Source organism: Ranitomeya variabilis, chromosome 6, assembly GCF_051348905.1.
Source record: "Ranitomeya variabilis isolate aRanVar5 chromosome 6, aRanVar5.hap1, whole genome shotgun sequence".
Taxonomy (NCBI): Eukaryota; Metazoa; Chordata; class Amphibia; order Anura; family Dendrobatidae; genus Ranitomeya; species Ranitomeya variabilis.
Window position 1 is genome coordinate 17,270,405 of NC_135237.1, and position 27,327 is coordinate 17,297,731.

General features: G+C 46.7%; 1 protein-coding gene across 3 annotated transcripts in view; it reads right to left on the bottom strand.

Annotated features, from left to right (window-relative positions):
• The window catches only part of NOS3 (nitric oxide synthase 3), a 75,418-nt gene extending 49,187 nt beyond the window's left edge, over positions 1 to 26,231 (bottom strand). The window contains exon 1 of one of the 3 annotated variants that reach the window (XM_077267964.1): positions 26,182 to 26,231. Coding sequence is in view for 2 of the 3 variants with exons in the window: in XM_077267962.1 (XP_077124077.1) it covers positions 18,333 to 18,451 (119 nt within the window). In the remaining variant the exon portion in view is untranslated. Of the gene's footprint in view, positions 1 to 18,332; positions 18,547 to 25,729; positions 25,868 to 26,181 lie in introns of those variants that run through there. The other 2 variants (XM_077267963.1, XM_077267962.1) reach the window with 2 other exon arrangements.
• Positions 26,232 to 27,327: the final 1,096 nt, after the last annotated feature.

A 27,327-nucleotide genomic window follows, 5' to 3' on the forward strand; every position in this document is an offset into this window, starting at 1 on the left:
CGTTGTTTTTTTCTCGTTTCAATTTCGTGGTTTCATACCTGCCAGGTTCAAAGAATGTGAAGGCAGATGCTCTTTCCAGGAGTTTTGTGCCTGACTCTCCTGGAGACTCTGGGCCTACTGGTATCCTTAGGGATGGGGTAATATTGTCCGCCGTATCCCCAGACTTGCGACGTGCATTGCAGGAGTTTCAGGTGGATAAACCGGATCGTTGTCCACCAGAAAGACTGTTTGTTCCAGATGATTGGACCAGTAGAGTCATCTCCGAGGTCCATTCTTCTGTGTTGGCTGGTCATCCTGGAATATTTGGTACTAGAGACTTGGTGGCCAGGTCTTTTTGGTGGCCTTCCTTGTCTAGGGATGTGCGTACCTTTGTGCAGTCTTGTGAAGTGTGTGCTCGAGCTAAGCCTTGCTGTTCTCGGGCCAGTGGGTTGTTGTTATCCTTGCCCATCCCGAAGAGGCCTTGGACGCACATTTCCATGGATTTTATTTCTGATCTCCCGGTTTCACAGAAAATGTCCGTTATCTGGGTTGTGTGTGACCGCTTTTCTAAGATGGTTCATTTGGTGCCCTTGCCTAAGTTGCCTTCCTCCTCTGAGTTGGTCCCTTTATTTTTTCAGAACGTGGTTCGTTTGCATGGGATTCTGGAGAATATCGTTTCTGACAGGGGATCCCAGTTTGTGTCTAGATTTTGGCGGACGTTTTGTGCCAAGATGGGCATTGATTTGTCTTTCTCGTCTGCATTCCATCCTCAGACGAATGGCCAGACAGAGCGAACTAATCAGACCTTGGAAACTTATTTGAGGTGTTTTGTTTCTGCTGATCAAGATGACTGGGTTGCTTTTTTGCCACTGGCCGAATTTGCTCTTAATAATCGGGCTAGTTCGGCCACGTTGGTCTCTCCTTTTTTTTGTAATTCGGGGTTTCATCCTCGTTTTTCCTCTGGTCAGGTGGAGTCTTCGGATTGTCCTGGAGTGGACGTGGTGGTGGACAGGCTACATCAGATTTGGAATCAGGTGGTGGACAATTTGAAGTTATCTCAGGAGAAGACTCAGCAGTTTGCTAATCGCCGTCGCCGCGTGGGTCCCCGACTTCTTGTTGGGGATTTGGTGTGGTTGTCTTCTCGTTTTGTCCCTATGAAGGTCTCTTCTCCTAAGTTCAAGCCTCGGTTCATCGGTCCTTATAGGATCTCGGAGATTCTTAACCCTGTATCTTTTCGTTTGGATCTCCCAGCATCGTTTGCTATTCATAATGTGTTCCATCGGTCGTTGTTGCGGAGGTATGAGGTGCCCGTTGTTCCTTCGGTTGAGCCTCCTGCTCCGGTGCTGGTGGAGGGAGAACTGGAGTATGTTGTTGAGAAGATCTTGGATTCTCGTGTTTCCAGACGCAAACTCCAGTATTTGGTTAAGTGGAAGGGTTATGGTCAGGAGGATAATTCCTGGGTGGTCGCCTCCGATGTTCATGCGACTGATTTGGTCCGCGCCTTCCATAGAGCTCACCCTGATCGCCCTGGTGGTTCTCGTGAGGGTTCGGTGACCCCTCCTCAAGGGGGGGGTACTGTTGTGGATTCTGTTTGTGGGCTCCCTCTGGTGGTTACTGCTGGTACTGGGTGACTTTGGTGGGTTGCGGCCTTTGGTTTCCACCTGTCCATCAGTGGCTGGGTGTTTCCTATTTTACCTGGCCTTTCTGTCATTTCCCTTGCCGGCTATCAATGTATTCAGATGTGCTCTGTTTGGTTCCTGCCTACCTGCTCCCAGATCTTTCAGGATAAGCTAAGTGCTGATTTTCAGTTGTTTGGTTTTTTTGTCCAGCTTGCTTATTATGTCTCTATGCTAGCTGGTAGCTCTAGTGGACTGAGATTCTCCCCATGTGCCATGAGTTGGCACATGGGTTCTTGTAATCTCAGGATGGTTTTTTTGATTAGGGTTTTTTGCTGACCGCTCAGTCCCCTTTTGTATTGTTCTGCTTTCTAGTTTACAGCGGGCCTCAATTTGCTAAAACTATATATATCATCTCTATGTGTGTGCCTTCCTCTCATTTCACCGTCAATACATGTGGGGGGCAACTATATCTTTTGGGGTTCATTCCGCTGGAGGCAAGTGAGGTCTTTATTTTCTCTGCAGTGCTAGTTAGCTCTTAGGCTGGTGCGTGGCGTCTAGAACCAACGTAGGCACGCTCCCTGGCTATCTCTAGTTGCGTTTGTCAGGCGTAGGGCAGCGGTCAGCCCAGGTTCCATCACCCTAGAGCTCGTCCGTAATATATTTGTACTTTGCTTGTCCTGTGCTATCCCTAGCCATTGGGATTCATGACAATGGCCACCTGCATCCACCTAGTGATGGCGGAGAGCGCAGCTCCAGAGGAATCTGCTGCAATTCACATTGCAAAGCAAAACCTCGACCTTCCGGCTTTTCTGTCCAGTACGTCATTAGTCCATGGCAGCCTCACTAGAGCCCTGCGGACTCCCACCAGCCGGCATTCCCTTCTGATTAGCAGGTCCGGAGTGACGTCACGCTGCGATGAGATGGCAAATCGCTAGTGAACGTATTTGCCAATAGTCCCAAAACTGGAGAGCAAAACAGGCGGAGATAATGCAAATGGCGCCCAAACGTGTGCGATCCTGGCATTGTGATGGCGTCCGGGCACAAGGTCTCTCATCATGGCAACAAAAATATAAACTTCCACAGCGTATAGACCCCTGCGCCCCCGTATTCTGCAGCCTGCCGTGCATCTTGTAGCCGGCAATGCAACATCTAAGTGCATGCATCTACACATGGTCACAGGAAGTATCGGACTCATTATCTGCTGTACAGTAGACTACCTCTCCATGCTAAGCAGTTATGTATTATCTGCTGCACAGGTGACTATCTCTCCATGTTATACATACTGGCACTGACTATGGTGTCCTTTACAATGCACTGCCTCTTCATTATGCACTGACTTGTATGATCTGCCATATATTATACTGCTGCTATACTGACTTGTATTATCTGCTATACAATGCACTATCTCTCCATGTCACACTGACTTGTATCATGAGCAACAGGTTATGATATTAGTCAGTGTGACATGGAGAGGTAGTGCATTGTATTGTATTGCTAGATGTACTGCATTAGATTACCAGGCTGCACAGATTTGTATACTCAACCATATATTATACTGTCTCTTTACACTGCACTCACTTGTATCATCCTCTTCTACAATACACTACCTTACCATGCTGCACTGACTTACAGTACAGACCAAAAGTTTGGACACACCTTCTCATTTAAAGATTTTTCTATATTTTCATGACTATGAAAATTGTACATTCACACTGAAGGCATCAAAACTATGAACTAACACATGTGGAATTATATACTGAACAAAAAAGTGTGAAACAACTGAAATTATGTCTTATATTCTAGGTTCTTCAAAGTAGCCACCTTTTACTTTGATGACTGCTTTGTACACTCTTGACATTCTCTTGATGAGCTTCAAGAGGTAGTCACCGGGAATGGTTTTCACTTCACAGGTGTGCCCTGTCAGGTTTAATAAGTGAGATTTCTTGCCTTATAAATGGGGTTGGGACCATCAGTTGTGTTGTGCAGAAGTCTGGTGGATACACAGCTGATAGTCCTACTGAATAGACTGTTAGAATTTGTATTATGGCAAGAAAAAAGCAGCTAAGTAAAGAAAAACGAGTGGCCATCATTACTTTAAGAAATGAAGGTCAGTCAGTCCGAAAAATTGGGAAAACTTTGAAAGTGTCCCCAAGTGCAGTGGCAAAAACCATCAAGCGCTACAAAGAAACTGGCTCACATGAGGACCGCCCCAGGAAAGGAAGACCAAGAGTCACCTCTGCTTCTGAGGATAAGTTTATCCGAGTCACCAGCCTCAGAAATCGCAGGTTAACAGCAGCTCAGATTAGAGACCAGGTCAATGCCGCACTGAGTTCTAGCAGCAGACACATCTCTACAACAACTGTTAAGAGGAGACTTTGTGCAGCAGCCATTCATGGTAAAATAGCTGCTAGGAAACCACTGCTAAGGACAGGCAACAAGCAGAAGAGACTTGTTTGGGCTAAAGAACACAAGGAATGGACATTAGACCAGTGGAAATCTGTGCTTTGGTCTGATGAGTCCAAATTTGAGACATAACAAAAAAGTGTGAAACAACTGAAATTAAGTATATAATTCCACGTGTTAATTCATAGTTTTGATGCCTTCAGTGTGAATGTACAATTTTCATAGTCATGAGAATACAGGAAAATCTTTAAATGAGAAGGTGTGTCCAAACTTTTGATCTGTACTGTATATCATCTGCCATATAGTACACTAATTCTCTTCACTGCACTGACTTGTATGCAATACAATGCACCACCTCTCTATGTTACACTGTGTTGTATCATGTGTTATACATTTGATTACTTTTCCAGGCTGAACTGACTTGTATAATCTGCCATATATTTGACTGCCTCTCCACACTTCACTAACTGTACAATGCACTACCTCTTCAAGCTGCACTGACTTATAAGGTTTCTTTATAATTAATGTAAAAGTGAAAAGTTGTAGGGAAAGTGAAGATTGTACATTAAACCCCATATTTGCTGCTTTGAGGGCATCTAGTGATTGGCTTTTTACAAAGCACCAAACCTCCAGCTGTGAAGTGACTGATGGACCCTGCAAGGAGAAGAGCTGAAGGGAGAGGGCTCCAGTCCACATCATGGCTCTTCCTACAGTCTGCGGTGTGTGAGCGTCTTGCTGTGACCCCTGGGTGAATTGATGGATAGCAGCGTGATGAAGCTGCCAGCATATAAATACAATGTCCTGCGATATACTTATCACATGAGCCCCTGTAGAATCTGCTGAGTTTTGAACCCCGGACGACACCAAAAATAACCAGAGGACAAACTTCGGGATGCCCGTCACTCTCCAGGTGGCATTGGTGCCCAGAACCCATCATCACTGATGGTTACCAGTCTGCAGAATATATCTGGTGTGACGCTCTGTGGAGTATATCCGTACGGATCTGACAGATCAGCGGTGTAGGAATACTCAGAACTTATCACTTTGTATCTGTCCAGAGACTTCAGGAGAAGAGCGATGCTCTGCAGAGAGATGGAACCAGGAACGTCCATCACAATCAGTGGAAACGTCATCATTCCCATTGTGGGTCCAGTAGTGACGGACACAGAGCAGCGTCTACCGGGCACATTTACCTCTGGGCCCTCAGTCCGTGGCTCCTATACATCCCGATCAGGAATCACTATTCACCTGGGGGCCCGGGGGTCACCTGGCTGCAGGGAAGAGACGTCGCACGGACCCCCAATCCATCAGGTGTCCTTTTCAGGGATCAAAGGACTCAATATAGGTCAATGACAGCAGTGACCAATACTCGGACCCTTACTAATGCACAGAGCACTTACTCATCAATACTCGGACCCTTACTAATGCACAGAGCACTTACTCCCCAACACTCGGACCCTTACTAATGCACAGAGCACTTACTCCCCAACACTCGGACCCTTACTAATGCACAGAGCACTTACTCATCAATACTCGGACCCTTACTAATGCACAGAGCACTTACTCATCAATACTCGGACCCTTACTAATGCACAGAGCACTTACTCATCAATACTCGGACCCTTACTAATGCACAGAGCACTTACTCATCAATACTCGGACCCTTACTAATGCACAGAGCACTTACTCATCAATACTCGGACCCTTACTAATGCACAGAGCACTTACTCATCAATACTCGGACACTTACTAATGCACAGAGCACTTACTCATCAATACTCGGACACTTACTAATGCACAGAGCATTTACTCATCAATACTCAGACCCTTACTAATGCACAGAGCATTTACTCATCAATACTCGGACCCCTACTAATGCACAGAGCACTTACTCATCAATACTCGGACACTTACTAATGCACAGAGCACTTACTCATCAATACTCGGACCCTTACTAATGCACAGAGCACTTACTCATCAATACTCGGACACTTACTAATGCACAGAGCACTTACTCATCAATACTCGGACACTTACTAATGCACAGAGCATTTACTCATCAATACTCAGACCCTTACTAATGCACAGAGCATTTACTCATCAATACTCGGACCCCTACTAATGCACAGAGCACTTACTCATCAATACTCGGACACTTACTAATGCACAGAGCACTTACTCATCAATACTCGGACCCTTACTAATGCACAGAGCATTTACTCCCCAACACTCGGACCCTTACTAATGCACAGAGCATTTACTCCCCAACACTCGGACCCTTACTAATGCACAGAGCATTTACTCATCAATACTCGGACCCTTACTAATGCACAGAGCATTTACTCCCCAACACTCGGACCCTTACTAATGCACAGAGCATTTACTCATCAATACTCGGACCCTTACTAATGCACAGAGCATTTACTCATCAATACTCGGACCCTTACTAATGCACAGAGCATTTACTCCCCAACACTCGGACCCTTACTAATGCACAGAGCACTTACTCATCAATACTCGGACCCTTACTAATGCACAGAGCACTTACTCCCCAACACTCGGACCCTTACTAATGCACAGAGCACTTACTCATCAATACTCGGACCCTTACTAATGCACAGAGCACTTACTCATCAATACTCGGACCCTTACTAATGCACAGAGCACTTACTCATCAATACTCGGACCCTTACTAATGCACAGAGCACTTACTCATCAATACTCGGACACTTACTAATGCACAGAGCACTTACTCATCAATACTCGGACACTTACTAATGCACAGAGCATTTACTCATCAATACTCAGACCCTTACTAATGCACAGAGCATTTACTCATCAATACTCGGACCCCTACTAATGCACAGAGCATTTACTCCCCAACACTCGGACCCTTACTAATGCACAAAGCACTTACTCATCAATACTCGGACACTTACTAATGCACAGAGCATTTACTCATCAATACTCGGACCCTTACTAATGCACAGAGCACTTACTCATCAATACTCGGACCCTTACTAATGCACAGAGCACTTACTCATCAATACTCGGACCCTTACTAATGCACAGAGCATTTACTCAATACTTGGACCCTTACTAATGCACAGAGCACTTACTCATCAATACTCGGACCCTTACTAATGCACAGAGCACTTACTCATCAATACTCGGACCCTTACTAATGCACAGAGCACTTACTCATCAATACTCGGACACTTACTAATGCACAGAGCACTTACTCATCAATACTCGGACCCTTACTAATGCACAGAGCACTTACTCATCAATACTCGGACCCTTACTAATGCACAGAGCATTTACTCCCCAACACTCGGACCCTTACTAATGCACAGAGCACTTACTCCCCAACACTCGGACCCTTACTAATGCACAGAGCACTTACTCATCAATACTCGGACCCTTACTAATGCACAGAGCACTTACTCCCCAACACTCGGACCCTTACTAATGCACAGAGCACTTACTCCCCAACACTCGGACCCTTACTAATGCACAGAGCACTTACTCATCAATACTCGGACCCTTACTAATGCACAGAGCACTTACTCCCCAACACTCGGACCCTTACTAATGCACAGAGCACTTACTCCCCAACACTCGGACCCTTACTAATGCACAGAGCACTTACTCCCCAACACTCGGACCCTTACTAATGCACAGAGCACTTACTCATCAATACTCGGACCCTTACTAATGCACAGAGCATTTACTCCCCAACACTCGGACTCTTACTAATGCACAGAAGACTCACTAAACATATGTAGCACTTACTCAGATTAAAAGGATATTCTCAAGTTATTAAATTGCTTTAATTAGCTAGACAACATGAAAATAAGCAAGTTTGCAATTGTCTTGCTTTTTCTATCTGCTTTCGTATTTTTTTTAAATGAAAGCTTTTATCTTTCATTTTATACAGCTGGTTTCGGTGGAGCTCGAGCACTATACAGTTAGTCCTCGGGTTACGACGGTCGCGAGTTACGTCGTTTCGTGGTTTCAACGCTTTACACGACGCCTCATTCCGACTTACGCGGTTTTGCATCGCAAGTCGAACTACGTGCAACTACGTGCAGCGGCGGAAGAATAGAGTCCAGTACTGTATACTGCACCCGGTTACACGAGGAAAACGAGTCTCCTGCACGCCGTAACACCCTTCATTATGGCTCCCAAACGTAAGCAAGACTCATCTGATACCAGTGCATCAAAGAAAAGGAAGGAGTAAACTGTTTATTACTGTTACAGCACTTACAGTACAGTATTTCATTATTAAACGTACTGTACAATATTTTACTGTACCTATGTTTATTGATAATTATGTAGGGTACTGTGTTAGGATAGGTGTTTGGATAGGCTAAGTGTTTGCAGTACTCTACTGTTATTATGGTACAGTACTGTATGAACGTATGGTCCGACTTACGTCGAAATTCGGTTTACGACGCCGCATAAGAACAGATCAACGTCATAAGTCGAGGACTACCTGTAATAATTATTATTATTTTTATTTCTACAGCACCAACATATTCTGCAGCACTTTACATTTATTGCCTGCCTAGACCCTGGTCAGTGTGCGCAGTAGATACATTGCAGAAGAGATGTTAACTCCTAACCTACCAGTCAGCTCTCTCCAGCCCTTTATTGTTATTGGCTCACCTCCCTCCATCTCCCTCTCAGCCACTGACAAGCTGATGTTATGTCTTTTTAAAATCACCAGCTCGCAGCATCGACTTCTCCCAGAGCAGGTCTCCTAATCATGGCTCTCACTGTCCAGAGTGGTGTGCTTGTTCAAATGCCCTGGTTTCTCTATATGTAAATATATTGTGTATACTTCAGGACCAAGCACGGATAGGTGAATGCGTTACTGCAGAACTTGTGCTGAGCTTTATAGTTCTACTAATGCTACAGCTCTGTTACTCACCACAACTGTCACTGTAGGAAGAGCGGCCGCCCTGCCAGAAAGTGAGGCGAGTGTAAGGAGACTGCATAGCTCAGAGCTGCTCAAGAAATAACTTGAGAATACCCCTTTAAGATCACTAACTCTCAAAACTTGTTAGTACACAGAGCACTAGCTCACTATTACGCAGCGCAATCTGCACAAACTCACTAATAGCCATACTCAAAAATCATACTAAAAATAAATAAGGTGAACAAAATGACTTTTATGCTCAAGTATTAATATTAAACATTTCAGCTTTGATATTGAGCCCTTTACAAGTGAATACTGCAATGTTAGAAGCTGCGTTAAATACAGATCTCACCGATGTTCAAAAATAATTCATAAAAATATCTACAGCATACATTAATATAATTTGCATACTGAAATTGACAGTGCAGGCCGCAAATGTTTTTACATTTACAGAGTCTTGTAAAAGGGGTGGCCTTTATACTCTCTCCACTTGAGCATGTATTTAATAGTCTGCGTTCAATTGTGTGGGACCGCCATGGGCACAAACATGACACCTGCCTAGGTCAATATTGCCATATGGGAATTGGAGGACAACCTTGTCTTATTACCTACCATTTTAACAATATATTGAGACGGTGGAGGTACATAGGCAATGTTTTCTTTATCTGGACAGGTAATATTGAGGAATGTACTGAGTTTGATAACTTTTTGAACTCCATACATATGCATTACATTGTTCATTGTTATTTATATAATTCCTGGGTGTGTTGTGACCTGTAATCACATGCAACTGGTCATAACAATTCATCTGTTTAACTCCTTTACGACCTTTGACGTATGTCCCTGCCTTTGATGTAGGCTCACAGGCAGAGCCAACATATTTTCCTGCACATGATGGCTGGTTTAATCAGCCATCATGTGCCTCTAACAGTTGTTCCCGCTGTCAGTCTCTGAAAGCGGCATTTAACATGTACCAACAGGGGGGCTCCCTAGTTTGTCAGGACAGCTGAGGGTCTGCTGACGACCCCTGTGCCTGTCATTACGATCCTCCTGTGATAGTCACCCCATGGCCGGTGTTCGTAGGAGATCATGATTTTAGCTATACATAGCAGCCCTAATGCACTGCTATGTATAGTACAAGCGATATGACGATCGCAGCTTCAAGTCCCCTAAGGGAACCATTAAATATGATAGAACGTGAGAGAGAAAAAAAGTTTTTAAAGACATGAAAAAAATAAAAACATGCAAGTTCAAATCACCCCCCATTTACCCTGTTATTAAAAATACACATATTTAGCATCACTACATTAGTAAAAGTGCGATGTATCAAAATATAAAATTAAACCCATCGGTAAATGGCATAAAAAGAAAACAAATCAAAATGCCAGAATTATGTATTTTTTTGGCCAACACAACATTGTAGAGAGAGAATACCCCAACAGACAAACAAAGGATATTGAGCAGTCTACTTTCATCCCAGTCCCAATAATACTAAGATGAGAAGAATGTCCACCAACGTTCACCATCCAACCTGACGGAACTGGAGAGGGTCTGCAACTTGTTGTTGCATCATTCCAAAGAAGACTCCTGGCTGCACTAGCTCAAAAGGGGCTTATCCTCAATACTGAGCAAGGGGTCTCAATACTTATGACCATGTGATATTTCAGTTTTTATTTTTTAATAAATTTTCAAAAATGTCTACATTTTTTTTTTCAGTGAAGATGGAGTGCAGAGTGTACATTAATGAGAAAAAAAAATAACTTTTTAATTTACCAAATGGCTGCAATGAAATAAAGAGTGAAAAATTTAAAGGGGTCTGAATACTTTCTGTACCCACTGTATATGCATTTTTTTCTTACCTGGTGTAAATATCACTGTTCTCCTTAATCTGACATTCCTTAGATACGGCCCCGTCATCCACATATGTAAATCTACTCTTGTCAGCCAAGGGGGCAGGGCCCTCTGCTTTATTCTGGAGGCATCTTCATGAGGATCCCACCACGATGGGAAGAGGAAGAGGCACCCATATCTCAGGAATGGAGAGGAACAAAAAAGATAATTCCAGATTCAGGAGAACAGCAGATTTTACACCAGGAAAAAAAAAAAAACTCCCAAAAACATATTACATATGACAGGTCCCATTGGGGCAGTTTGACGCTAACTTTGCCCCGAGACTCAGCCGACAACCTCTTCTCTCCTGTGTGACGGCGTTTACTGGTATTCTGTTTGTAGAACGCTATTTACTATTCTTAGTTTTTGTAGACAGTTGGGAATATAATATCTCACCCACAAGCAACAAACATCCCCAGGATGATTCCGCATTATTGACTTTTCCTTTAATAAACCATCATTAATATTATTTTCTACAGATTTTGGGAAGTCCCACACGGACGGGCTTAATCACTGAGCAGTTGTTTTGTGGCGTATTTATATTTTCTCCATAGATCTTAATTTACACATTCATAGATTTATAATCTATAAATTCTCATTGCCTTTGTTAGCACTTTATTGGTTGGAAATGATGGGCATTTCATTTGTATTAATTGATTAACTGACGAACCTCACAACTGGCGGCTTCTAATAATGCGCTCACATTACATTGCCGCCAGGTCCAGTATGGAGATATGGGCTTTTATATGGATGTGGACAAACTGTATCTCTCGCTCTTACTTGTTGACGCTCACGTTTCATTCAGGAGCATGTTGAGGATAGCGTCCTCCATTAACACATGGTGCTGCACATATCGTATTCAGTTCCAATGTACTGTATAACACATGTATATTATACCAATTAGGTTTAACAATCCTTTTTGTGTAATTATTTTAAATGCAGGAACTTAGTTGTTACATGGATTTAAACCATAGCACTTTGGGAGTTTCTGTGTATGATAGTTCCTCACTAGTACCAGGCCAGATGAGGAAAACGTCGTCTATGTACCTCCTAAACCTCAAAACTAATAAAAGTGGAGTGATACATAAACCATGTCCTCCTCCAATTCCCCCCATGTGCATATTAGCTTATGTAGGTGCTATGTTTGCACCCATTGCAGTCCCTCACAAAATGAAAAAAGAACTAGTCTATGAATATGGAATAGATATTTTAAAGTACTAGCTCAAGAAAAGAAAATATAAAAGCCATATCTTCTTCAAAGAACTGGAATTCTGAAAACAGAATCTCACCTATGCAGTACACTTGGGCACTTTCTGTATATAATTGCATGTTGATATGTAGTACTTATTATAAAGTGAATTACTTTATGGACTTTGGTGATTGATAATTCTATTTACAGCTGCTTGTAATACCCCTATTATTGTATTAAAAATGGTACAAAGCCGAAATGTCGCATGCTTGGCAAAGGTACGAGGTAATCTGGAGAAAACTGGTTAATATTTCCCAGCGCTGCAGGTCCATTCCATAAAATGGAGTTTATTAATTCTAGACCTGGCTCGATCTATACATTCAGCACTAGGAAGCACTCGTTCTATTTTTTTTTCCTTTTATAGAATACTTGGGCATGGAATAAAGAGCCGCCGGATTGAGTGCTCCCTTTTCTGAATGTCGGTGTCCAGGGGTCAGATCTTGCACCCGCTTTTTACTAGGGCTCGTGTTGCTTTATCTTTTGGTTTTCCTGCATATTGTTACTAATACACAGGGAGATTAGAAATCAGCAACTAATACACAGATTGTTAATAGTATACGGCCTATTATTAACACTCACTTATAAGCAGACTATTACTTAAAACAGAATAATTAGACCCCTATTCAGAGCACTTACTCATCAATACACCAACCCTTACTAAATCGACAGAGCATTTACTCACCAATACACCAACCCTCACTAATAAACAGAGCATCTACTCACCAATACACCGACCCTTACTAATCGACAGAGCATTTACTCACCAATAAACCGACCCTTACTAATCGACAGAGCATTTACTCACCAATAAACTGACCCTTACTAATTAACAGAGCATTTGCTCATCAATACACCGATCCTTACTAAACCACAGAGCATTTACTCACCAATACACAGATGCTTAGTAAAACCACACACTAATAATCACTAATGCAAAGAGTAAATCAGCATTCCTTTGTAAAAGAAAGAGCACCTTTCTGACACTTTTAGTGGTGCACTTACCCACTGATACAGAGCATTGCTGACACTTTTGTAGTAGTGCACAATGAACACTCTCACCTATATGTAACACAGAGAGCACTTACACACCGATACTCAGAAAGTGTGCCAGAGATGACAGGTAATACAAGGAGCATTTACTCACCGATTGAAAGCATTTCTGGCACACATTCACTGATCTGGCGTTTCGGTTCTTAATACAGCGAGTACTTTCTCACCGATCCATTGTTTCCAGACCACTTATGGGTACAGTGTGATTTTCCATTTTCTATGCACAAATTCTTTGACCTCGGTGATATTAAAACATAGCATTTTTTTCTGCCAAAACCTGCGCCCTTGCCGTGTTTTTCCGGGGGATTACTTGTGCAATTTGTCCACCGCACATGTTTAGAACAGTTTTTTTTTTATTCACCAAAAATACATAAAAAATGCTGCAATTGTAAAATGCAACTTCTGCTCTGCACCCCCCACCACCCAGCTGCTGCAAGTAAACAGCCTTAATATTGCTAGATTACAATACTGTCACAAAGCACCTACTCACTGATCCAGTTTCTCCTACCTGATTAATAACTAATACAGCACTTACTCAGCGATCAAGCTCTCTGATCCAAATACTAAAGCCAGATTGGCATGGTGATCATTGCTCGTGGGAACACTCCGCTTCCTATGTGCACCCTTACATACTCCCGGAGCGTAAACTCACGGATTGTGTTTCTGACCCGCTTACTCACTGATCCAGGATTTCTAGCATAATGTACTTACAAACACACTACTACTACTACTACTACTACTTTACTGATGATTTATTAACTCTTGGAGCACAAACTCACTGCCACATAAGGTTTCCGACACACTTGCATACTAATCCACATGCGACTTACTCACTGATCTCCTCTGTACTTGGCTCGTTAATACTCCAGCCATGCCAGTGATTATACTGATATCTTCAGCTGACCTCTAGCCCCTGTGCGCACAGCTCCACATTCACCATCAGAAAGTCGCATCATGTGTGGCACAATGGTGCACTTACTCACTGTTCACCATCCCGCAGCGTACTCACTATTTACCCCTGAGCTCCTGCCTTCATCCTCTCAGTCCCAGCTCTTACCCTGCAGTCCCAGCGCTGCGCCGTCACTTCCACTGACCTTTCTCATTAGCCAGCTATGTAAAGCCGGGCACGGACACCTGATCCGGGCACAAGAGCAGGCGGCGGACGGAGCTATATCCAGGGCCTGTGCCAGCGACACCTGCAGAGCCGCAGGATATACCAGGCTGCAGAGCATTGCACACTGATACTACGAGAATATGCGCTGCTGCCAGGCTGCAGAGCATTGCACAATGACCCAGAGACAGGCTGCGGAGCATTGCACACCGATACTACGAGAATATACGCTACTGCCAGGCTGCAGAGCATTGCACACAGAGCCAGAGAGGCTGCAGAGCATTGCACACTGATACTACGAGAATATGCGCTGCTGCCAGGCTGCAGAGCATTGCACACTGACCCAGAGACAGGCTGCAGAGCATTGCACACTGATACTACGAGAATATACGCTGCTGCCAGGCTGCAGAGCATTGCACACAGAGCCAGAGAGGCTGCAGAGCATTGCACACTGATACTATGAGAATATACGCTACTGCCAGGCTGCAGAGCATTGCACACCGATAGTACGAGAATATACGCTGCTGCCAGGCTGCAGAGCATTGCACACATACTATGAGAATATGCGCTGCTGCCAGGCTGCAGAGCATTGCACACAGAGCCAGAGAGGCTGCAGAGCATTGCACACTGATACTATGAGAATATACGCTACTGCCAGGCTGCAGAGCATTGCACACTGACCCAGAGACAGGCTGCAGAGCATTGCACACTGATACTATGAGAATATGCGCTGCTGCCAGGCTGCGGAGCATTGCACACAGAGCCAGAGAGGCTGCAGAGCATTGCACACAGACCCAGAGACAGGCTGCAGAGCATTGCACACAGACCCAGAGACAGGCTGCAGAGCATTGCACACCGATACTACGAGAATATACGCTACTGCCAGGCTGCAGAGCATTGCACACTGACCCAGAGAGGCTGCAGAGCATTGCACACTGACCCAGAGACAGGCTGCAGAGCATTGCACACTGATACCACGAGAATATACGCTACTGCCAGGCTGCAGAGCATTGCACACAGAGTCAGAGAGGCTGCAGAGCATTGCACACTGATACCAGGAGAATATACACTGCTGCCAGGCTGCAGAGCATTGCACACATACCCTGAAAAATGCTGCAGCGCATTGCACACTGATACTACGAGAATATACGCTGCTGCCTGGCTGCAGAGCATTGCACACTGACCCAGAGACAGGCTGCAGAGCATTGCACACTGATACTACGAGAATATACGCTGTTGCCAGGCTGCAGAGCATTGCACACAGAGCCAGAGAGGCTGCAGAGCATTGCACACTGACCCAGAGACAGGCTGCAGAGCATTGCACACTGATACTACGAGTATATACACTACTGCCAGGCTGCAGAGCATTGCACACAGACAGGCTGCAGAGCATTGCACCCAGGTCATGTTTGCACGGTGCATTTTCCCCACTTTACTATCGCTGCAGGTTTCCGCATTAGATCTGCTCTGATTTGCAGTTTTGTTGCGGTTTTTATACATTTTGGTGCAGAAGGACTTGGGTTTTGCACTCTAGGCCTCATCAGCAGCACAGACTGATCGCTCCCAGCCCCGGGACGTTCCCCGCTCCATCTCCTCCTCCTCTGCTTTGATTGACAGCTCATAGAGAAGGGAGGAGCAGGAGGGGAACAAGCAGGTGAGGAGAGGCCGCACCATGCTGCTCCGAGCGCCTGTGCTTGGTTTGAACAGTCATTTTGTGCTGACAGAGACCCTTATAGAGGGGATGGTGTTTAGTACATGCTTTCTTTACAGGTTTGCCATAAGGTTCTATGCTAGGAGATTATTTGGTTCATGTGGTGAGAAGCATCGCAGCCACACACACAAACATTCCATGTGCTGCCGCCACCGTGCAGCCCCCGTAATACACCGGGACCCCTGTAATACACCCGGACCCCCGTAATACACCCAGACCCCCGCAATACACCTTACCATACACCCGGACCCCTGTAATACACCCAGACCCCCGCAATACACCTTACCATACACCCGGACCCCTGTAATACACCGGGACCCCTGTAATGCACCCGGACCCCGTAATACACCCGGACCCCCGCAATACACCCGGACCCCTGTAATACACCCGGACCCCTGTAATACGCCGGGACCCCTGTAATACGCCGGGACCCCTGTAATGCACCCGGACCCCTGTAATGCACCCGGACCCCTGTAATGCACCCGGACCCCTGTAATACGCCGGGACCCCTGTAATACGCCGGGACCCTGGTTATACGCCGGGACCCCTGTAATACACCGGGACCCCTGTAATACACCGGGACCCCTGTAATACACCCGGATCCCTGTAATACGCCGGGACCCCTGTAATGCACCCGGACCCCTGTAATACACCCGGACCCCTGTAATACACCCGGACCCCTGCAATACACTCGGACCCCTGCAATACACCCGGACCCCTGCAATACACCCGGACCCCTGTAATGCACCCGGACCCCTTTAATGCACCGGGACCCCGGTAATACGCCTGGACCCCCGCAATACACCTCACCATACACCTGGCACGATGCAAAGCTCAACCTAGTTGATAAAACCAGATCAGGATTTGGATTTTTTTTAGATCTTTCAGTCACACAAGTCTGATAAGTGCAGTAATAAACCCAAAGCCGTTCTTCAGACCCTCATTACTTGTGACCACTCACCTCATAGCAGAAGCAAAACTTTGAGTTTGAGGGTCCGAATTCAAAATCTCCACTAGCGCGACCCCGACTATTGCAGTCTCCATCTTCTCATATCTGGGCCCTATTAGTCTGCACCACTGGGGGCCACAGTCAGGAGCGGGCCCCTGTGCACATACAGTATAAGGGCCCCTGTGCACGTACAGTATAAGGGCCCCTGCGCACATACAGTATAAGGGCCCCTGCGCACATACAGTATAAGGGCCCCTGAGCACATACAGTATAAGGGCCCCTGAGCACATACAGTATAAGGGCCCCTGCGCACATACAGTATAAGGGCCCCTGAGCACATACAGTATAAGGGCCCCTGCGCACATACAGTATAAGGGCCCCTGAGCACATACAGTATAAGGGCCCTTTGCAGCCCAATAGCTCCTCATAATGCACATTTTGGAGGTTGATGTGGCCCCCGGATCTCTTGGGCCCCTGTTGATGTTGTCTGCACCCACTATGGTTCTGACCCTGAGCCCAGGACTGAACCTCCGCGGACCCGTGCACTTCTGGACAACGTGGCCTGTTCTCGAAGGGTTAACCCAGCGCTGACAACCAGCTGAGGCCCATTCAGTGGTGAGCAGTGATCCGGTGTCTGTGGCCGGGATCACTGATCCATTACTAGCAGGATACAATGAGGGAACACAATGTATCCGGAGTCTCGTGGCTGCGGGTCCAGACCCCGGTACGGTAAGGTGCCCATGGCCGGCAGCACTCGGCTGCGGAGCTTACAATCATCCTGACCGGGATTTGTGAGTTTCACGTTCCCGGCTCTGGACTCAACGCTCCACAAAAAGCTCCTGACACAGGTGTGAGCCCCGGGTGTCAGAGCCACGGAGGCACGGGGTTAACTTTCTGATAAACTTTGCTTCAGTTCTTCTCCATTCCCAGACCTCTGCTTGCTGTCAGTGAATGAGAACAGCGCGGCTCCATGCAGAAAACCCCATAAATGAGTGACCGTTCAGAGCACAAGACGACTTTGTTACAATGTGTCGGTGCAGGCTGTTCCGCTCGCAGAGCATTGTCTACACTGGATACAATGTACCCACAGGGCTGGATAGATACAGCGTCACCGGAGCCAAAGTTCTCATTCACTGACAACAAGCAGAGATCTATAAAATGGTGAAGACGTGAAGCACAAAGTGTCTTATAGAGCAGAGGTGTCAAACTGCATTCCTCGAGGGCCGCCAACAGGTCATGTTTTCAGGATTTCCTTAGCATTCCACAAGGTGCTGGAATCATTCTGTGCAGGTGATTAAATTATCACCTGTGCAATACAAGGAAATCCTGAAAACATGACCTGTTGGCAGCCCTCGAGGAATGCAGTTTGACACCTCTGTTATAAAGTGTCCGAACTTTGCACTTCCCCGATATTCATGCACAGGTGATGGGGGCGGCAGGTGCTCACCTGGGGGTCACCTTCTCGGTCAGGGCCACCTCCTCCTCGGCCGCTTCCTCCTCCTTGTGGCAGCAGTTTATGGAGAAGGGCGACGGCAGCTCCTTGAGGCGACTGGCGGAGGTGCCCATTTATAAATGGGTAAATCTCCTTCCCTCGATCTCCGCAGAACAAGACTCTCAGACAGGAAGTGTCTTTTCCTTTTCCCCCCAATTAACAATGCTCAGGAGCGGCCCTTCCCAAACGAGGTAGCCCCCTATCACCGCGCGCCGGCCCCCGGAGCCACGACCTGCCCTACAGATTGCGTTGTGCTGAGAGTGATTCCGGGGGGAAATGAGACAACGATCTGCGAGATTTCTCCACCCGATCATTGCAAAATAAAAACCGATTGTCGCAAGGCTTAACCCGTAATGTGCCAGGGCAGCGCTGAGCGTCCGTCGCGTACCCGGGCAAATGTGGTGCTGCAAAGTGTGTGATACGTGATATGATTAGATACGGCTCAGTAGACAGTATCACATGTGATAGGATTAGATACACGGCTCAGCAGACAGTATCACATGTGATAGGATTAGATACACGGCTCAGCAGACAGTATCACACAAGGATAGGATTAGATACACAGTTCAGCAGACAGTATCACATGTGATAGGATTAGATACATGGCTCAGCAGACAGTATCACACAGGAGAGGATTAGATACACAGCTCAGCAGACAGTATCACACAGGATAGGATTAGATACACAGCTCAGCAGACAGTATCACACAGGAGAGGATTAGATACACGGCTCAGCAGTCAGTATCACACAGGGATAGGATTAGATACACAGCTCAGCAGACAGTATCACACAGGAGAGGATTAGATACACAGCTCAGCAGACAGTATCACACAGGAGAGGATTAGATACACGGCTCAGCAGTCAGTATCACACAGGGATAGGATTAGATACACAGCTCAGCAGACAGTATCACAGGATAGGACTAGATACACGGCTCAGCAGACGGTATCACACGTGACATTGGTAGATACACGGCTCAGCAGCAGAAGGTATCACACAGGATAGGATTAATTACGTTGCTCAGTAGATGGTAGCACATGTGACAGGATTAAATATGTGGCTCCGCAGGAGGTATCAGACATGGCGGGTTAGATGCGTGGCTCAGGAAACCATATGAAATGTGGCGGTATTAGATGGACGGCTCAGACAACGGTGCCATGTGTGATGGGGTTAAATAGCAGGTCAGACAACAGTGCTGAAACAAGAGTCCTGCAGAGTGGATGTGAAAGAGGAAGAACAAGATCGGGTATACCTTTCTCACACTGGTACCGGGACTGTCTCCAATGTTGCAGGGGGGAAGACTTTGAGACAAGGACCGATCCTTGCATGTGACTGCAGTAGGTGGGGCCGGGTTAAAAAGCGCTGCGCGCGGGAAAGGAGGTGGAAAAGCTAAGCAGCAGTTGGGTGCAGAGACAGCAGAGCACCCCTTGAGTGCAGGCCGACTAGACAGATCCCGAGCGTTTCGGTCTACTGTAAGTGGACGACAGGTTCCCGCTGAGCTCCACACCAGGAGGTGACTCTGAGTTGAGACCAGTGACTGTAACGTGCGCGCAGTGAGAAGCCGGTGACCAGGCCAGAGCCCCATAGGTACCTGTGTACACCGCGGAGCGAGGCTTTGTTCCGGCGGTACTTTTCTCTGGACTGAGCACAGTGTTTGGCGTTTGTCAGTGCAGGAGCGCTCCGCATCCTCCAAAGACCCGTCACCTGCTCCGTGGATTGGAGCCCCGTCCTCTACAGACACCTCTGAGACGTCACGTGCCGCTGTTGGAGAACCGAGACGCTGCAATCAAGAAGACTACAGACTGACAAGTTTCATTGCCTTTGTTTCTTCCTATCGGACTATGGTTCGTCCGTGTCCCTTCCGAGCGCCCAGTTCTCCCTTACTCACCTCCCGAGTCCTCACACTCCCTGCGCGGAGTGTACGTGCTGTTAATAAACCTGCTAACTCTTCATCTGCCTCCTGTCCGTGACGACCTCTCACGTTCCTGCGATTTCTACAGATGGACGATGCAGCGCTGCTCTGCCGGCAGCTTCAGCAATCAGTGCAGTACAGCAGCACCGCCGAGGAGGCACAAAGCTGCTCCTGCACAACTCAAAGTTTTGCGTCACTCCAGCTTTTAGACTAGTGATGAGATCTTTGGCAGGACCAAGCACCCCCGACTAATTCATGATAATTTACGGCACCGTAGTGGCCTACATTGTGGCGCCGGGGGGGAAGGTAACATTTGTGGCGGTGACGCACGGCAGTTGAACGATGCACCGAATTCAGGTCGGCAAAACTGGGGTACGAAACATTGGTGTTGATGAATGGCGCCCTGTATGTCCTCAGTGTGAGTATACGCTGTATACACATGATGTGTGAGCGCACAGTGTCTGCAGGGGCTGAGCAATGATTGGTGCCTTGTGGCTGCCGTTCCACCAATCACAGAGCCGGCTGCTCCTCCGGGGTTGGATGTCAGTCACTGCTCCTCCCTGTCAGTAAACGCCCCAGAGGTCTTCTCCTCAGACTGCAAACACTCTGGACACAGATCCTGGTTCTTGTCCCTCCCTCCATCACTAGGTGATGTCCGCTGACGCTATTTCAGAGAGTAAATGGTCTGCGTACTGTAGGACTACTAGTCTCAGCATCCCCCATCTGGATGGGAGTAATTGTCCTAGCAGAGTTATCCGGCTTCTCATGCCCGTAATGTCCTGACCCGAACCGACAGCCTCGTAGACCTATATGAAGCTGACCAGTGTCTGGGGCCGGGCCGGACATCGTGGTCCTGCCACTGGGGCTACGGCGATGTTTTGGGACCCTCCCCGCGGCCGCACTCATGGCGGGCACATTGGTTGTCCTCAGCTTTTCCACAAACACATGAAAAAGTAATGGACGCGAAGAATGGCGCAGGAGCCAGTGTACGCCGCTGGGCGCCGGGTGATGTTTTCTGAGAACGGATATGACGCTGCGTGTGAACGAGGCCTTATGTTCATTGAGCACAGATCCTGCCAAAATGAGTCGCAGCTGGAAGACGCCGTCATGGCGGAGGGAGGAGATGGCGATCAGCAGCAGTCAGCGGCGGCATCACCAGCTGATCGGTATGTTATGGACTGTCCAGTCTGGTGGTACCGCAGGCGATCGGCAGAATATCTGACCACTGCATGGTGGAGACAGTCAGCAGTCCGGTCACGGTGTGGCGGTATTATCTACTAGTATGTGGTGGTATATGGGGACATTAGTTGCCATTTCCCTTATGACTCGGGTCGGACTAGTTCTTGCACATCCAGGATTCTGATACACGACCGTCGTCCCTATATTTTCCCCAAAAACTGTGTGACCCTAAGGCTGCCGTCACACCATCAGTATTTGGTCAGTATTTTACATCAGTATTTCTCAGCCAAAACCAGGAGTGGGTGATAAATACAGAAGTGGAGCAGATGTTTCTGTTATACTTTTCCTCTAATTGTTCCTCTCCTGGTTTTGGCTACAAATACTGATGTAAAATCCTGACCAAACACTGACAGTGTGACGGCAGCCTTAGGCCGGTTTCACATTTGCATTTGTAGGAGCTGCGGACTTCCTCCGTGAAGCCCCGCCCTCGGCTGCACCTCCGCCGCTAGCTCCGCCTACTTCTGCATGCGGCCTGCGTACCTACCTTTAACATTAGGTACGCAGGTCGTGCCGCTGTATGCAGATGCTTCCGCATGCGTCATTTTGACGATGCAGAAAAAAATTTTTTGCTACAAGCTGCGTCCTACGCTGGTCAAAACGACGCATGTGGAAGCATCCGCATACAGCGGCACGACCTGCGTACCTAATGTTAAAGGTAGGTACGCAGGCCACATGCAGAAGTAGGCGGAGCTAGCGGCGGAGGTGCGGCCGAGGGCGGGGCTTCACGGAGGAAGTCCGCAGCTCTTGCAAATGTGAAACCGGCCTAAGGCTGCGGTCACACGCTCAGTATTTGGTCAGTATTTTACAAACTAGCCTTAGAGAGCAGAAATCACAGCGCGAAACACCAGGACCCGGCCATGTGCCGGCAGCAGTGCCCTGCGTCAGTCATGATGAGCGGCACCAGGGCACTATACAGATGGGGCATTATTATAAGGAGGCACAATAGAGGTGGGGGCATTATTATAAGGAGGCACTATAGAGGTGGGGGCATTATTATAAGGAGGCACAATAGAGGTGGGGGCATTATTATAAGGAGGCACAATAGAGGTGGGGGCATTATTATAAGGAGGCACTATAGAGATGGGGGCATTATTATAAGGAGGCATAATAGAGGTGGGGGCATTATTATAAGGAGGCACAATAGAGGTGGGGGCATTATTATAAGGAGGCACAATAGAGGTGGGGGCATTATTATAAGGAGGCACAGTAGAGGTGGGGGCATTATTATAAGGAGGCACAATAGAGGTGGGGGCATTATTATAAGGAGGCACTATAGAGATGGGGGCATTATTATAAGGAGGCATAATAGAGGTGGGGGCATTATTATAAGGAGGCACTATAGAGGTGGGGGCATTATTATAAGGAGGCACAATAGAGGTGGGGGCATTATTATAAGGAGGCACAGTAGAGGTGGGGGCATTATTATAAGGAGGCACAATAGAGGTGGGGGCATTATTATAAGGAGGCACTATAGAGGTGGGGGCATTATTATAAGGAGGCACTATAGAGGTGGGGGCATTATTATAAGGAGGCACAGTAGAGGTGGGGGCATTATTATAAGGAGGCACAATAGAGGTGGGGGCATTATTATAAGGAGGCACAGTAGAGGTGGGGGCATTATTATAAGGAGGCACAATAGAGGGGGCATTATTATAAGGAGGCACAGTAGAGGTGGGGGCATTATTATAAGGAGGCACAATAGAGGTGGGGGCATTATTATAAGGAGGCACAGTAGAGGTGGGGGCATTATTATAAGGAGGCACAATAGAGGGGGCATTATTATAAGGAGGCACAATAGAGGGGGCATTATTATAAGGAGGCACAGTAGAGGTGGGGGCATTATTATAAGGAGGCACAATAGAGGGGGCATTATTATAAGGAGGCACAATAGAGGGGGCATTATTATAAGGAGGCACAGTAGAGGTGGGGGCATTATTATAATGAGGCACAATAGAGGGGGCATTATTATAAGGAGGCACAGTAGAGGTGGGGGCATTATTATAAGGAGGCACAGTAGAGGTGGGGGCATTATTATAAGGAGGCACAATAGAGGGGGCATTATTATAAGGAGGCACAGTAGAGGTGGGGGCATTATTATAAGGAGGCACAATAGAGGTGGGGGCATTATTATAAGGAGGCACAGTAGAGGTGGGGGCATTATTATAAGGAGGCACAATAGAGGTGGGGGCATTATTATAAGGGGCATTATTACTGTGCGGGGCACTGATTATAGCAGCATATGGATTGTATAGAGGTGCAGGGACGAGTTATGGCTGCAGTAAAGGTTATGGCGGTCCGGGCCAAATGAAAAAGAAAAGGGAAAATGAATGACAGCAATGAGTGACACGTCAGTGGTGACAAACGGCACAATACAGAGATACAGTATATGGTCTGCAGCGCGCGGGTGTAGAGCTGATGTCACCAGTATGTGGTCACTGTATGGCGGTAATAACACTACTGTATATACCAGGATATTTGTTATATTGCTGTATTAGTAAATCTTCTATAGCAGTATTATTAGAAATATAGGTAAATCTTATATGATTTGGAAACACTGCCCATCAGACAGTATCACACAGGATAGGATTAGATACACGGCTCATCAGACAGTATCACACAGGAGAGGATTAGATACACGGCTCAGCAGTCAGTATCACACAGGAGAGGATTAGATACAGCTCAGCAGACAGTATCACACAGGAGAGGATTAGATACACGGCTCAGAAGACAGTAACACACAGGATAGGATTAGATACATAGCTCAGCAGTCAGTATCACACAGGAGAGGATTAGATACAGCTCAGCAGACAGTATCACACAGGAGAGGATTAGATACACGGCTCAGCAGTCAGTATCACACAGGATAGGATTAGATACACGGCTCAGAAGACAGTAACACACAGGATAGGATTAGATACACGGCTCAGCAGTCAGTATCACACAGGATAGGATTAGATACATAGCTCAGCAGTAAGTATCACACAGGATAGGATTAGATACACGGCTCAGAAGACAGTAACACACAGGATAGGATTAGATACACAGCTTAGCAGACAGTATCACACAGGATAGGATTAGATACACAGCTCAGCAGTCAGTATCACACAGGATAGGATTAGATACACGGCTCAGAAGACAGTAACACACAGGATAGGATTAGATACACGGCTCAGCAGACAGTATCACACAGGATAGGATTAGATACACGGCTCAGCAGTCAGTAACACACAGGATGGGATTAGATACACAGCTCAGCAGACAGTATCACACAGGATGGGATTAGATACACGGCTCAGCAGTCAGTATCACACAGGAGAGGATTAGATACATGGCTCAGCAGTCAGTATCACACAGGATAGGATTAGATACACAGCTCAGCAGACAGTAACACACAGGATAGGATTAGATACACAGCTCATCAGACAGTATCACACAAGAGAGGATTAGATACACAGCTCAGCAGTCAGTATCACACAGGATAGGATTAGATACACGGCTCAGCAGACAGTATCACACAGGAGAGGATTAGATACACAGCTCAGCAGACAGTATCACACAGGAGAGGATTAGATACACGGCTCAGCAGTCAGTATCACACAGGAGAGGATTAGATACACAGATCAGCAGTCAGTATCACACAGGAGAGGATTAGATACACAGCTCAGCAGACAGTATCACACAGGATAGGATTAGATACACAGCTCAGCAGACAGTATCACACAGGATAGGATTAGATACACAGCTCAGCAGAGAGTATCACACAGGAGAGGATTAGATACACGGCTCAGCAGACAGTATCACACAGGAGAGGATTAGATACATGGCTCAGCAGACAGTATCACACACGATACGATTAGATACACGGCTCAGCAGACAGTATCACACAGGATAGGATTAGATACAGGATAATTTTGGGTTGTAGCTGATTCCATGATGGGAGTTGTAGTACATTCAGTATTATAAAGCGTGTGATGAGGACATTTACATTTTCTCAGGAAGGTTTTCTCAAAATGTTTAATAATTTATTCTTATACAACCGAATAAAGTGTCTCCTGCACTTGTGGAACTACTAGTCTCAGCATGATGCAGGCTGCAGCTAGTTAGTGCATGCTGAGACTTGTAGTGGAGAGTCAGAGGTTGTTGTGACACTTGATGGACCGGACCTGCAGATCAGGGGGTAGATCATGGATCTTGTACGTACCCGTCCAGGTGTTTGGGATCTTTCTGGGGCGATGCGGATCCCATTGTCGTCTGCTGGCAGGAACAGACAGGACAGGCTCTGCGGTGCGGAGCTCCTCCGCCGCCAGGTGCGCACTGCCAGGTTGGGAGGCGTCTGCTCAGCAGAGCCAAGAGGAAGATTACTCACATTGGCCGCCATTCACCATTGTTGTTTCTCCGCCTTACTTTCTATACCTTTTGCGTCACTTTTGAACTTCTCTTTCTTTGTCTGATTTTGTTGTTTTTAGTTTTCCTCAATCACTTTCTTATCCTGATGTATAAGGCCGGATTCACACCACCTGATATTTCCAGTACCAGAAATACCACTACTGGAGATATCGGTGTCCGTGTGTGTAATACTTTCAGGACATGTGTGCCACATCTGTACCACACGTACCGGCGCCTGAGAAGCAGCGGTACAGTTATTGCTGTTACCTGGCGCCGGCTGTTAAAGATGACTCTCATCATTTTCCCCTGCTCTGCCAGCAATCAGCACGAGCAACGGAGAATGAAGAGTTATTTTCAACTGAAAACAGCGACAGCGGCAGCTGTTGTGACTACTACTCCATCAGCCTACACCTGCTGCCCCTCATATCAGTGAGAGCAGGAGCGCCTGATTGGAGTATTCATTAACTGCCGTCTGCACTATAAATAAATAAAAAGAACTGACATGGGTTCCCCTTTATTTTTGATAACCAGTTAGGCAAAAACTCACAGCTGTGGGCGGCAACCCTCACTTGTCAGTGTTAGCATGGCTGGATATCACGAATAGAGGGGTCCCCACGCTGTTTTTTTCAATTAAGTAAAACTTAAAAAAACCGCGTAGGGTCTCTCCCATTTTTGACAACCAGCCTTGCTAAAGCAGACAGCTGGGGGCTGGTATTCTCAGGCTGGTAAGGGGCCATGGCTATTGGGTCCCCACCAGCCTTAAAATTGCAGCTGCCAATTCTGTTGCTACGCCGGGATCATCCCACTTGCCCTGTAGCGGTGGCAAGTGGGGTTTGTATTTGTGGGGTTGATGTCACCTTTGTATTGTAAGGTGACAATCCATGACTGAGGGATAAACCATTTTCCACCTGGACGGTGCCAAGATGCGACCGTCCAGACTGAGAACCACTGAGGAATGAGCTGCTGCAAGCGCAGCGTCAGTGACCGGCGGTGATATCATCGGGGTTACCGGCAGTCAGTGAGGCTGCGTTACCAGCCGGGCCCCTGAACTGCGGTGCCCTGAGCACAGTGAGAAAAAAGTTTCTGAGTTCACCGCAGGTCACCGTGAGAATTTCCATGCAGTGCTCACATACACCAGCCATAGCTGATACTATATTTTAATAATAATAATAATAATAATTTTATTTATATAGTGCCAACATATTCCGCAGCGCTTTACAACTTATAGAGGGGACTTGTACAGACAATAGACATTACAGCATAACAATAAACACAGATCAAAACAGATACCAGGAGGAATGAGGCCCTGCTCCTCGCAAGCTTACAATCTATAGGAAAAGGGGAGACACGAGAGGTGGATGGTAACAATTGCTTTAGTTATTTGGACCAGCCATAGTGTAAGGCTCGGGTGTT